General features: G+C 42.8%; 1 protein-coding gene across 2 annotated transcripts in view; it reads right to left on the bottom strand.

Annotated features, from left to right (window-relative positions):
• SLC12A7 (solute carrier family 12 member 7) overlaps positions 1 to 14,432 on the bottom strand; it is a 372,763-nt gene that overhangs the window by 194,251 nt on the left and 164,080 nt on the right. For both annotated transcript variants that reach the window (XM_065400169.1, XM_065400170.1), the window contains one exon: positions 4,037 to 4,159. In XM_065400169.1, the coding sequence (XP_065256241.1) occupies positions 4,037 to 4,159 (123 nt within the window). The remainder of the gene's footprint in view (positions 1 to 4,036; positions 4,160 to 14,432) is intronic.

The following is a 14,432-nucleotide window of genomic DNA, read 5'->3' on the forward strand; positions in this document are numbered from 1 at the left end:
GGGGGGGGGGGGGGAGAGCTATGGAAAAAACAGTATGTTATCATGTAACTAAAGATTTTATCATAATGCATGCATACAATGGGGCAGAATTAAGGTTCCACAGGCAGCCTTAATTCTGTCATTTCCAAAATGTTGTGTGCTTGACTTTGCAACCTTAATAATGTTATTTTAATGGTTTAGAACTATAGCAATAGTATTAATAATATCAATAGTAGGTTGTCATCCTATATATGGACCAGCACTAGAGGGGGGTGCGACACAGACTTTGCCTATAATTTTCACAGATATTTCCCGACAGCAGAAAAACTGTAAGACTCAGACAATCTTAGGTTACATTCTAGGCTCTGGATGGGAGTGAGGCTTCAGTGGTCACAGACCCTCCACAAGCTTGATCCCTTTTGCCTCATCCCCTCTGACCTGCCCCTGTGCTATATCTTCCCCACCCCTGACTCCTTGCCTACCTAGTCCCATTCTCTTTGCCTCCGCACTCCCAGTCTCCACTCTTCAGGCTGTGCTTCTCATCCCAGTCCCAGTCTCCCTCCCTCTAGGCTAGCTGTCTGAAACCTAACCCCCCAACTACCAGTCTCTCCCCATTCCTATACCCAGTCCCAGTCTTCCCCCTGCACCCAAGATCCTTTTCAGATCTTTCTCTCCTCCCCCCAAACCATTTCCCCCTTCACTAATTCCTAGTCCCAGTCTCCCTCCTCCATCCCTCATGCAATTTCAGTGTTTATCCACCAACCCTAGCCAAATGGTTCCCAGTCATCCCCGCATTTCTCTCATTGGCTCCCAGTCTCCTTGTCCAGCCATTCCCAGTATTTTCCCAATCCAGCCCCCAGTTCCAGTTTTTCTCCCCACCTTTCAGTCCCAGTTTCTGTGCCGTCTGGGTACTAACAGTGGGGTAACTGACAACACAGGAGAGACAGACTCTCTACTCTCAGTTCCAGTGCCTGGCCCCATGCTTGCCCAGTGCAGCTATGAGCAGCAATTACAGGGAATGTCCCTCTGAGTCACCTTAGCCCTGAGTTGGAGCATCCTCAGTGGCTATGTAGGGATGGTTCATAAACAGTCTGGTTACACGTAGAAACTTTGAGGAGATAGAGCATGCTTAGTGAGGTCAAAATCTTTGTAGATTTTAGCTGTTAAACACCAACAAGTCTGTACTAAGCATGTGCAAACTGATATTTCAGAAGCTTATATCTTGGCCAAATATGATAAGGTTTTTGGAGGAATGGCAAAAGGCATATGCTTGATACAAAGGCAACTCCACTTGCCAGATTTCAAGTCTTTGCTCCAAAGCATGGAGGTGGTTCAGAGAAAAGGTTGCCAGATTTTGTTTCAACAGTAGCGAAACAATGTTCTCTGAAATGTTCTTTGAAATGCCTCAGTTTTGCTTGACATTTCCCTCCAAAAATAAGGGTCGGGCAGACACATCACATGGAAAAATTTAACCAAACAGCCAAATAATTAAGATTCGCAGTCATAAGCAACTGAAAACAGGGTCTTATCATGGGAACCTTAATAATAGGGGGTCTTATAATCCCCACTTATAATAAAAAAAGTATTTAAAAAATATAATTTATTGGGCTGTCAAGTGATTAAAAAAATTAATCACGATTAATTGCGCTGTTAAACAACAATAGAATACCATTTATTTTAAATATTTTTGGATGTTTACTACATTTTCAAATATATTAATTTAAATTACAATACAGAATACAACGTGTACAGTGCTCATTTTATATTTATTTTTTATTACAAATATTTGCACTGTAAAAAAACAAATTGTATTTTTCAATTCACCTCATACAAGTACTGTAGTGCAATCTATTTATCATGAAAGTTAAACTTACAAATGTAGAATTATGTAAAAAAACTGCATTCAAAAATAAAACAATGTAAAATTTTAGAGCCCACAAGTCCACTCAGTCCTACTTCTTGGTCAGCCAATCGCTCAGACAAACAAGGTTGGTTAATGCTACCTGCTTCTTGTTTACAATGTCACCTGAAAGTGAGAACAGGTGTTCGCATGGCACTGTTGTAGCTGGCGTTGCAAGATAGTTACGTGCCAGATGCGCTAAAGATTCATATGTCCCTTCATGCTTCAACCACCATTCCAGAGGACATGTCCATGCTGTGCGGACTGACGCATGTTCATTTTCATCATCTGAGTCAGATGCCACCAACAGAAGGTTCTTTTTATTTATTTATTTATTTATTTATTTATTTATTTATTTATTTTGGTTCTGTAGTTTCTGCATCAGTGCATTTCTCTTTTAAGATTTCTAAAAACATGCTCCACACCTCGTCCCTCTCAGATTTTGGAAGGCACTTCAGATTCTTAAACTTTGGGTCGAGTGCTGTAGCTATTTTTAAAATCTCACACTGGTACCATCTTTACGTTTTGTCAAATCTGCTGTGAAAGTGTTCTTAAAATGAACATGTGCTGGGTCATCATCCGAGACTGCTATAACATGAAATATATGCAGAATTCAGGTAAAACAGAGCAGGAGACATACAATTCTCCCCCCAAGGAATACAGTCACAAATTTAATTGATGCATTTTTTTTTAACGAGGCTCATCAGCCTGGAAGCATGTCCTCTGGAATGGTGGCCGAAGCATGAAGGGGAATACAAATGTATAGCATATCTGGCATATAAATACCTTGCAATGCCGACTACAAAAGTGCCATGCGAATGCCTGTTCTCACTGTCAGGTGACATTGTAAAGAAGAAGCATGCAGCAGTATCTCCTGTCAATGTAAACAAACTTGTTTGTTTTAGCGATTGGCAGAATAAGAAGTAGGACTGAGTGGACTTGTACTCTCTAACGTTTTACACTGTTTTGTTTTTGAGTGCAGTTATGTAACCCCCAAAATGTGCATTTGTAAGTTACACTTTCACAATAAAGAGATTGCTCTTCAATACTTGTATGAGGTGAATTGAAAAATACTATTTCTTTTGTTTATCATTTTTACAGTGCATATATTTATAATCCAAAATAATAATATAAAGTGAGCGCTGTGCACTTTGTATTCTGTGTTGTAATTGAAATCAATATTGAAAATGTAGAAAAACATCCAAAAATATTTAATAAAATTTCACTTGGTATTCTATTGTTTTAAGTGTGATTAATGGCAATTAATTTTTTTGAGTTAATCGTGTGAGTTAACTGCGATTAATTGACAGCCCTAATAATTTATTAAGATGTTTTCTATCACCAGCTTAACCACTTTGTGCATTGTGCCCCTTTCCCCTACCTTTAGTCAGTTTCTTTTAAACTATGTCTACACAGCAGCTGGGAGCGTGCTTCCCAGCACAGGTAAACAGACACACGCTAGTTCCGATCAAGCTAGCATACTAAAAATAGCAACATGGCTGAGGCAGAATGGGTGGTAGCTCAGTCTGGCCACCTGAGTACAAACCTGCCTGACCCCTGGGTACATACTCAGGTGGCTAACCCAGGCTGCCATGGCCATAATGCTATTTTTAGCAGGCTAGCTCAAGCAGAGCTAGTGCATGTCTGTCTATCTATTCTGGGAAGCACCCTCCCAGCTGCAATCTAGACATGCTCTTAAGGTATTTCTACACTACAAGTGCTAAAGCAGCACAGCTACAGCTGCACTACTATAGTGCAGACACTTACTACAGCAACGGAAGGGGATCCTTCATCAATGTAGTAAATCAACCTCTCCAAGAAGCGCTAGCTAGATCGACAGAAGAATTGTTCCATCGACCTAGCACTTTCTATATGGGGGTTAGGTCGGCATAGCTATGTCTCTCAGGATATGGAGTTTTCACACCCCTGAGAGATTTAGCTATGCCAATGTAAATTCCTACATTGCATTGGGTGCGGATTTTTTCACAGCCCTGAGTGATGTAGTTAAGCTGACCTAATTTTTTAGTGTAGACCAGCCCTAAAAGGATTAACTGTTCAGGACAGGAACCATGCCTCCCTTGTGTTTACACAATGCCTAGCATTGTAATGAAAATACTACATAATAACAATAATTATAATTTTCAAAAGTTTGGATACCTTGATTTCTTTTCGTTTGCTGTCTTCATCTGCTTCATGTTCTACCACTCCCTGAGTCAGATTGGTATAATTTGCTAGCTTATTAAGAAGAGATGATACCATGGGGTTGCTATCCATTTCTTCCTGTTGGGATTTTGAAAAATGTTAATATACAGCAATATTTCATAGTAAATAAAAACACATTTTAAAACATTAGCCATTTCATGTCAGGTTTTTAAATGTTCATATGCCAAATGCTGATTAATTGTAATACAGTACCTACCGCCACAAAATCTAGCCAATTATTTACTAGCAAAACTTCTGAAGCTTCTTTGGGTGTACAGTGTGTACAATGCCACATAATAAAAATTGAGACACTTTGTTTCCTAATTCAGAGTATTTTATATTATGTGATTGGGGGAGAAATTGACAATTACATTTTGTTCAATTAATAGAAAATTTAATTCCTATTTGGAAATTTATCTTCTTACATCAGTCTGCAATGGACTATTAGGTAACCATCCCACAAAGAGACAGCTCACTGAATAAAAGTTTTGGTCCCAAATTCCTCCCCCTAATATATATAACTCTGCTTTAACATTTTTTTGTTTTGTAAATGAAGTTTTATTTTACATAACAGAGTTTTCTTCTCATGGTACACTTCTGGGAGAAGGAAAACCCTATATTCAATAGTTAAAAACACAGGACTCTTCAGATAAGGTCTTGCTAAAAAAAACCCCAAAAGAATATTAGCTTAAAATTAAAAACAAAAATCACAAAAACTTATGAAAACCAGAATATGCAAATTTAAGGTGCTACTTCATACAAAGCACAGCCACACAACCTAAATTTGGCCTTTTTACTTGCCAGCATCTTAATTTATTTTTCTTTTGGGAATGGGGAATATTTGTTTAAACTCAGGAAAATAATTGTTGGTAATCCTCTACTGAATTTGTGAAGAGGTAAATTGGTGAAGAGATAAATAACTATAAGGACAGATCAGTTGTACAGAGTGATCCAGATTGTATGGTAAACTGGTTCAATGAGCTTTAATACATCTAAATGCAAGGTTAGTCATCTAAGAACCAAGAATATAGATCACACTTATTAGATGGAGGACTGTATTCTGAAAAGCAGTGATTCAGAAAAGGACTTGGGGGTCATGGTGGATAATCAACTGAATATAGGATTGGCAGTATGCTATTGGGGCTAAAAAAAGCAAATGAATTCCTTGAATGTATAAGCAGGAGATTATAGTGTTTCAGAAATAGGGAGGTGTTGTTACCACTGTATATGGCATAAATGAGAATTCTACTTGAAAAATGTGTCCAGATCTGGTGCCCACCATTTAAAAAAGGATAACAACAAACTGAAAAGGTTTCAAAAAAGTTACAATAATTATTTGAGGCTTGAAAAATATTCCTTAGAAGGAGAGACTAGACAGGCTCAATCTATTCAGCTTAACTAAGTAAAGTTTAAGGGTTATTTGATCTCAAACTGGAAGTACGTACACAGGGAAAAGATTTTTAAAAGGAGATGGCTCTTTATCAAACACAGACACAAAAAGTTTGAATGTTAAAAGAGTAAGCTAAACTAATTCAGGCTAGAAATAAGACATATATAGTGATGGTAATTTAGAATCGTAGAAGATTAGGGTTGGAAGAGACCTCATGAGGTCATCTAGTCCAACCCCCTATTCAAAGCAGGACCAACCCCAACTAAATCATCCCAGCCAGGGCTTTAAGCTGGGCCTTAATAACCTCTAAGGATAGAGATTCCACCACCTCCCTAGCTAACCCATTCCAGTGCTTCACCAGCCTCCTAGTAAAATAGTGTTTCCTAATATACAACCTAGAACTCCCCCACTGCAATTTGAGACCATTGCTCCTGGTTCTGTCATCTGCCATCACTGAGAACAACCTAGCTCTATCCTCTTTGGAACCCTCCTTCAGGTAGTTGAAGGCTGCTATCAAATCCCTCCTCTCCCACTCTTCTCCTCTGCAGACTAAATAAGCCCAATTCCCTCAGCCTCTCCTCATTAAGTCATGTGCCCCAACCCCCTGATCATTTTTGTTGCCCTCGGCTGGACTCTCTCCAGTTTGTTCACATCCTTTCTGTAGTGGGGGGCCCAAAACTGGACGCAATACTCCAGATATGGCCTCACCAATGCCGAATAGAGGGGAATAATCACTTCCCTTGATCTTCTGGCAACGCTTCTACTAATGCAGCCCAATATGCCATTAGCCGCCTTGGCAACAAGGGCACATTGTTGACTCATATCCAGATTCTCGTCCACTGTAATCCGCAGGTCCTTTACTGCAGAACTGCCGCTTAGCCAGTTGGTCCCCAGCCTGTAGCAGTGCATGGGATTCTTCCATCCTAAGTGCAGGACTCTGCACTTGTCCTTGTTGAACCTCATCAGATTTCTTTTGGCCCAATCCTCCAATTTGTCTAGGTCACTCTGGACCCTAGCCCTACCTTCCAGTGTATCTACTTCTCCCCCCCAGCTTAGTGTCATCCACAAACTTGCTGAGGGTGCAATCCATCCCATCATCCAGATAATTAATGAAGATGTTGAACACCACCAGCCCCAGGACTGACCCCTGGGGCACTCCACTTGATACTGGCTGCCAACTAGACATCGAGCCTTTAATCGCTACCCGTTGAGCCCGATGATCTAGCCAGCTTTCTATCCACCTTCTAGTCCATTCATGCAATCCATACTTTTTTAACTTGCTAGCAAGAATACTGTGGGAGACCGTATCAAAAGCTTTGATAAAGTCAAGGTATAATGGCAGGGTGATTGAAGTCTGCAGGAGAACCAGGGCCTGGGATCTGGAAACTTCTGTTAGTTGTCCAAAGAAAGCCTCATCTACCTCATTCTCCTGGTCTGGTGGTCTACCGAAGATGTCCACCCCAACATCAGCACTGTTGCTCTCACCTCTAAACATAACCCAAAGACTCTCAACAGGCTTTTCTCCAGTTTCATACTGGAGCGCTGAGCAATCATACTGCTCTCTTACATACAGTGTAAATCCTCCACCTTTTCTCCCCCGCCTGTCCTTCCTGAACAGTTTATACCATCCATGACAGTGCTCCAGTCATGTGAATTACTCCACCAAGTCTCCATTATTCCAGTCACATCATAGTTCTGTTACTATGCCAGGGCTTCCAATTCTTCCTGCTTGTTTCCCAAGTTTCTTGTGTTCATGTACAGGCACCTACGATAACGAGCCAATTCCCCTACTTTCTCAGTATGAATCAGGAGGCCTCTCCAGTTGCATCCTCCTCCTTGTGTTTCCTACTGGTATCCCACTTCCCCACTTACCTCAGGGCTTAGGTCTCCATCGCCCGGTGAAAGCTCTCCTCACTAGGTGAGCAAGCCTGCCTGCGAAGATGCTCTTCCCTCTCTTTGTTAGGTGGATCCCATCTCTTCCTAGCAATCCTTCTTCCTGGAACAACATCCCATGGTTGAAGAATCCAAAGCCCTCTCTCCGACACCACCTGTGTAACCACGCATTTACTTCCACAGTTCGATGGTCCCTACCTGGGCCTTTTCCTTCAACAGGGAGGATGGATGAGAACACAACTTGTGCCTCAAACTCCTTTATCCTTCTTCCCAGAGCCACATAGTTTGCAGTGACCCACTCAAGGTCATTCTTGGCAGTATCATGGGTGCCCACATGGAGAAGTAGGAAGGGGTAGCAGTCCAAAGGCTTGATCAGTCTCAGCAGACACATCCTGAATTCTAGCTCCAGGCAAGTAGCACACTTTTGGAGTTTCCTGGTCGGTACGGCAGATGGATGACTCCATCCCCCTTAGTAGGGAGTCCCCGACCACCACCACCCGTCTCCTCCTCTTAGTAGTGGTGGTCGGGGAACCCCCATCCCTAGGACAATGAATCCCATGCCTTCGGTCAATGGGGTCTCCTTCTGATCCCTTCCCTCAGATGACTCTTCCAAACCATTCTCCTCCGTAGTACCTGTGCAGAGAGCCTGAAAACAGTTTCTTAGCTCTATCTGCATTGGGAGTACATGGATTCTCCTCTTTCTTCTTCTGGAGGTCACATGCTGCCAATTTTCTTCCCCATTCTGCACTGCCCTCTCTGATTCTTCAGCATGCTGTGCCTGCAGTGCCAAATGCTGACTTCTATCCAGAAAGTCTTCATTTTCTCTGATGCAACATAGGGTTGATACTTGGGTCTCTAGTCCTTTAACCTTCTCCTCCATTGGAGCAACTTACCATCACTTGCCCATTACTTGAACTCTTTAAATCAAGATTGAATGTCTTTCTAAAAGAGATTCTGTACCTCAAAACTGAAGTTATAAGCTTGAGACAGGAATCACTATGTGAAATGCTATAGCCTACATATGTAGGAGGTCAGACTAGAATAGATGATCCTAACAATCTTAAAATTCTATGAATCTATGAAATACTAGTCTCTTTAATTATCAATCTTTAACTGAAAACAAAGAGTAGAGGTAGCTCATTGAGCTCAGTGCAATCTCTGTCAAACAATGGATCCCATATCAATGTTTCCATCCAGGCCACACTGAGGAGTATTGATGATTTATAAGAGTATGAATTGGATTTATGGAGGGCATACAGAAAATGAAATAGTAAGGAAGCAGATTGGGCTGTGATCCTGGGAAGTAAAAGTCATTTCTAAGAGCCCTGTGATCCAATGTCCCTTTGATGCATTAAAGCTGTTTAGTGAGGCCTCGGACACAGCAATAAGGTAAGCTTCAAACCAGATCAAACTATAGGAGCATTTTTTTCCTCTCTTTCCTTGGGGCAAGAGCTATAAAGACAATAGTATGGATCAAAAGCAGCCCTTTTGCTCATTCGCTTCCTCTACAGGGCAAAGGGTTAATTCTTGGTATCCTCCTGAGGTTCCAAACATAAGCAGTTTCTTTAGCTCCTCCTCCAGTAAACAAAAGCTAGCCAGTCTATATCTTCTCTCTTATTGGGAACAGGTTTGAAAGACTACACCCAGTGTGGACTAAATTTACTGAGGATAAATAGTATTTTATGATACAATGTGGCTACTTTTCACATTTCATGTTCCTTCCTTAATTTTCTTTGCTCTCTCCCAATAGACATCTCTTTGGGACTCCTTCAATATCTTCTTCACTGCGTGCAATTTCACTTGTCCCACCTTGAGAGGGTACCTATTTCAGATTTACTGGGCCAAGGTATTCAAACATAGGATCCTAAAATGAGGAATTTAAATCCATAAATAAGTGACCTGGTTTTTAAAAATGCAAAGCACTCAGTAGCTTCCATTGAAGTTAATGGAAGTCTACATATGGATTTAGAAGCCTAATTTTAGAATCCTATGTTTGAAAACCATAGCCCTGGATTCCCAAAAGGGGATGGGCACACACTCCCAGATCTAGACTGATCTCCTTTATAATCAGCAGTAAGATTCTGGGTGGAGCACCTCTCTCAATCAACAGAGGGGTAGCCGTGTTAGTCTGAAACTGTAAAAAGCAACAGAGGGTCCTGTGGCACCTTTAAGACTAACAGAAGTATTGGAGCATAAGCTTTCGTGGGTGAATGCCCACTTCATCAGACGCAAGTAATGGAAATTTCCAGAGGCAGGTATAAATCAGTATGGAGATAACGAGGTTAGTTCAATCAGGGAGGGTGAGGTGCTCTGCTAGCGGTTGAGGTGTGAACACCAAGGGAGGAGAAACTGCTTCTGTAGTTGGATAGCCATTCACAGTCTTTGTTTAATCCTGATCTGATGGTGTCAAATTTGCAAATGAACTGGAGCTCAGCAGTTTCTCTTTGGAGTCTGGTCCTGAAGTTTTTTTGCTGTAAGATGGCTACATCTGCTATTGTGTGGCCAGGGAGGTTGAAGTGTTCTCCTACAGGTTTTTGTATATTGCCATTCCTGATATCTGACTTGTGTCCATTTATCCTCTTGCGTAGTGACTGTCCAGTTTGGCCAATGTACATAGCAGAGGGGCATTACTGGCACATGATGGCATATATAACATTGGTGGACGTGCAGGTGAATGAGCCGGTGATGTTGTAGCTGATCTGTGGTCCTGTGATGGTGTCGCTGGTGTAGATATGTGGGCAGAGTTGGCATCAAGATTTGTTGCATGGGTTGGTTCCTGAGTTAGAGTTGTTATGGTGCGGTGCGTGGTTGCTGGTGAGAATATGCTTAAGGTTGGCGGGTTGTCTGTGGGCGAGGACTGGCCTGCCTCCCAAGGTCTGTGAAAGTGAGGGATCATTGTCCAGGATGGGTTGTAGATCACTGATGATGCGTTGGAAAGGTTTAAGCTGAGGACTGTAGGTGATGGCCAGTGGAGTTCTGTTGGTTTCTTTTTTGGGCTTGTCTTGTAGCAGGAGGCTTCTGGGTACACGTCTGGCTCTGTTGATTTGTTTCTTTATTTCCTTGTGTGGGTATCGTAGTTTTGAGAATGCTTGGTGAAGATCTTGTAGGTGTTGGTCTCTGTCTGAGGGGTTGGAGCAGATGTGGTTGTACCTCAGCGCTTGGCTGTAGACGATGGATCGTGTGGTGTGTCCGGGGTGGAAGCTGGAGGCATGAAGGTAGGCGTAGCGGTCGGTGGGTTTTCGGTATAGGGTGGTGTTAACGTGGCCATCGCTTATTTGTACTGTGGTGTCTAGGAAGTGGACCTCCCATGTAGATTGGTCCAGGCTGAGGTTGATGGTGGGGTGGAAGCTGTTGAAATCATGGTGGAATTCTTCCAGGGTCTCCTTCCCATGGGTCCAGATGATGAAGATGTCATCAATGTAGTGTAGGTAGAGAAGGGGCGTGAGTGGACGAGAGCTGAGGAAGCGTTGTTCCAGGTCAGCCATAAAAATGTTGGCATATTGTGGGGCCATGCGGGTGCCCATGGCGGTGCCACTGGTCTGGAGGTATATATTGTCACCAAATTTGAAATAATTGTGCATGAGGATAAAGTCACAGAGCTCAGCAACAAGTTGTGCTGTGTCATCATCAGGGATACTGTTCCTGACAGCTTGTATTCCATCTGTGTGTAGGATGTTTGTGTAGAGAGCCTCTACATCCATGGTGACTAGGATGGTGTTTTCTGGGAGGTCACCAATGCATTGTAGTTTTCTCAAGAAATCAATGGTGTCACAGAGATAGCTGGGAGTGCTGGTGGCGTAGGGTCTGAGTAGGGAGTCCACATATCCAGACAGACCTTCAGTGAGAGTGCCAATGCCCGAGATGATGGGGCGTCCAGGATTTCCAGGTTTGTGGATCTTGGGTAGTAGATAGAATAACCCCGGTCGGGGCTCTAAGGGTATGTTGATTTGTTCCTGTGTTAGTGTAGGGAGTGTCCTGAGTAGATGGTGCAGTTTCTTAGTGTATTTCTCAGTGGGATCTGAGGAAAGTGGCCTGTAGAACTTGGTATTGGAGAGTTGTCTGGCAGCCTCCTTCTGGTAGTCAGACCTGTTCATGATGACAACAGCACCTCCTTTATCAGCCTCTTTGATGATAATGTCAGGGTGGTTTCTGAGGCTGTGGATGGCATTGCGTTCTGCACGACTTAGGTTATGAGGCAAGCGATATTGTTTTTCCACAATTTCTGCCTGTGCACGTCGGCGGAAGCATTCTATGTATAGGTCCAGACTGTCATTTCGACCCTCAGGAGGAGTCCATGTGGAGTTCTTCTTCCTGTGTTGTTGGTGGGAGGGTATCTGTGTATCAGTGCACTGTTCAGTGTTATCTTGAAAGTATTCTTTGAGTCGGAGGCGGCGAAAGTAGGCTTCCAGATCACCGCAGAACTGTATCATGTTCGTGGGGGTGCTGGGGCAAAAAGAGAGTCCCCGAGATAGGACAGACACTTCTGCTGGGTTGAGTGTGTAGCTGGATAAATTGACGATATTGCTGGGTGAGTTAGGGGTACCCCTGTTGAGGCCCCATGTGGCAGGTAGGATTTTAGACCGCTTACAGTCCTTTTTCCTTTGTAGAGAGGTGAAGTGTGTAATGTAGAACTCCTGTCTTATTTTAGTAAAGTCCATTTGTGTGGAGGGTTGGTTATTTATGAAAGTCTCCAGGTTGGAGAGCTCTTTTTTGATGTTTTTCTGTTTGCTGTATAGGATGCTGATCAGGTGGTTCCTCAGTTTCTTTGATAGGGTATGGCATAATCTCTCACTGTGGTCTGTGCAGTATGTAGATAGCAATGGATTTTTCAACTTCAGTCCATTTGGTATGATGTCCATCCGTTTGCATTTGAAAAGGAAAATATCTGTCTGTATTTGTGCAAGTTTCTTCATGAGGTTGATAGATTTCCATTCCATACGGCTAAATGCAGTGCCTTGCATGGTGTCAAGTAACAGAGGGGTAGCCGTGTTAGTCTGAATCTGTAAAAAGCAACAGAGGGTCCTGTGGCACCTTTAAGACTAACAGAAGTATTGGAGCATTAGCTTCCGTGGGTGAATGCCCACTTCATCAGACGCAAGTAATGGAAATTTCCAGAGGCAGGTATAAATCAGTATGGAGATAACGAGGTTAGTTCAATCAGGGAGGGTGAGGTGCTCTGCTAGCAGTTGAGGTGTGAACACCAAGGGAGGAGAAACTGCTTCTGTAGTTGGATAGCCATTCACAGTCTTTGTTTAATCCTGATCTGATGGTGTCAAATTGATTGAGGGAAGTGATTATTCCCTTCTATTCGGCACTGGTGAGGCCACATCTGGAGTATTGCATCCAGTTTTGGGCCCCCCACTACAGAAAGGATGTGAACAAATTGGAGAGAGTCCAGCCGAAGGCAACAAAAATGATAAGGGGCCTGGGGCACATGACTTACGAGGAGAGGCTGAGGGAACTGGGCTTGTTTAGTCTGCAGAAGAGAAGAGTGAGGGGGGATTTGATAGCAGACTTCAACTATCTGAAGCGGGGTTCCAAAGAGGATGAAGCTTGGCTGTTCTCAGTTTTGGCAGATGACAGAACAAGGAGCAATGGTCTCAAGTTGCAGTGGGGGAGGTCTAGGTTGTATATTAGGAAACACGATTTCACTAGGAGGGTGGTGAAGCACTGGAATGGGTTACCTAGAGAGGTGGTGGAATCTCCATCCTTAGAGGTTTTTAAGGCCCGGCTTGACAAAGCCCTGGCTGTCATGAATTAGTTGGTGTTGGTCCTGCTTTGAGCAGGGGGTTGGACTAGATGACCTCATGAGGTCTCTTCCAACCCTAATCTTCTATGATTCTACCTTCAGTCCCTCAGGTCTCTAAGATAGCTATGATACTGATTCTGAAGGGTATCTAAGTTATCCAGGGAATGATAAATGGTCTTAATTGGTTATAATGCAGTTAGGTGGTCTGTGTCTGCCACAAACTAGCATCAGACGTGCCTGGAAAGACGAGGCTTACACCCATCTGAACAGTGTTTTCCATTTTCTAAGGCAGAGTACAAAGAATCAAAGGACTGGTATAGACTTAAGGTTTAAGACTTATAGTCCTGATGGAGTCTTGTATAGATACAGTTCAGTGGGCCATCCTGCATGCAAGACCTCTCCAGACATTTTTTTCATGTAGGACCACCTTCCAGGAATTCACCTTCACCACTGCAGTTGTCTAGACACAAAGGTGGAAAAACTCCATGAACCTGATCGATGGGAAACCTCTTACCAAGATCCCAATGGGATCCCAACAGAGGTCAGCCTGACCATTTGTGGGCTCATGTGTAGTTTTCTATTCCTTTTTGAGGAAAACAATTCTTCATTGTAAAGAAGAGGAACACCAGCTGACTGGAGTTGCAAATAACTGGTGTCTCATTGCATTGCCTAGTGCCCCTATCAGTGATTACTATTTTCATAATCCATACCACCAACTGCACTGCTGTGGCCTGTGTCAATGAACAGGGTGAAAGACATGCAGCTCCCACCTGGGAACAGCCTTTTGGATCTTCCACTTGGTGCAGATTCAGAACCTAACATTACAGGGAAAAACACATTCATGCCAACCATCTGAGTCAACAGACATTTGTGTCCAGGGGACTGTTCAGGGAACTGGAAAATAAAGGAAGACATGACTAACATGCTAATAGCCCTATATTAGTCTTACAAATCCTGGTTTTCTTATTGGAAGGAAATATCAGTTTGACTTCATGATGCAGGGTCCAGCCTTTTATGAAAATCCAGATAAATTCAAATTATGGCCTGGAACTTGTAAGGTATTTGTTTACCCCAATCAATCAATTGGTGGATACCCTAGTTCAGTTGAAGAAGGTTTCCACTTTCAATGTTTATTACTGCATTTGGCTTGTTTTCAAATCCTGGTGCCTGGATTGAATCCTCAATTTTAAATATACATTATGCAAACCTATCTTCATTTTTTCCTTGATGGATACATTAAATTTCTGAGCCTCAGTACCTTAAAGGTTCATTTGGCAGCATAGGGAGTTCTTCGGGTGTTCTGTAGGAAGGACAGTCTA

The sequence above is a fragment of the Emys orbicularis genome, chromosome 2, assembly GCF_028017835.1.
Source record: "Emys orbicularis isolate rEmyOrb1 chromosome 2, rEmyOrb1.hap1, whole genome shotgun sequence".
In the NCBI taxonomy this organism is placed as follows: domain Eukaryota; kingdom Metazoa; phylum Chordata; order Testudines; family Emydidae; genus Emys; species Emys orbicularis.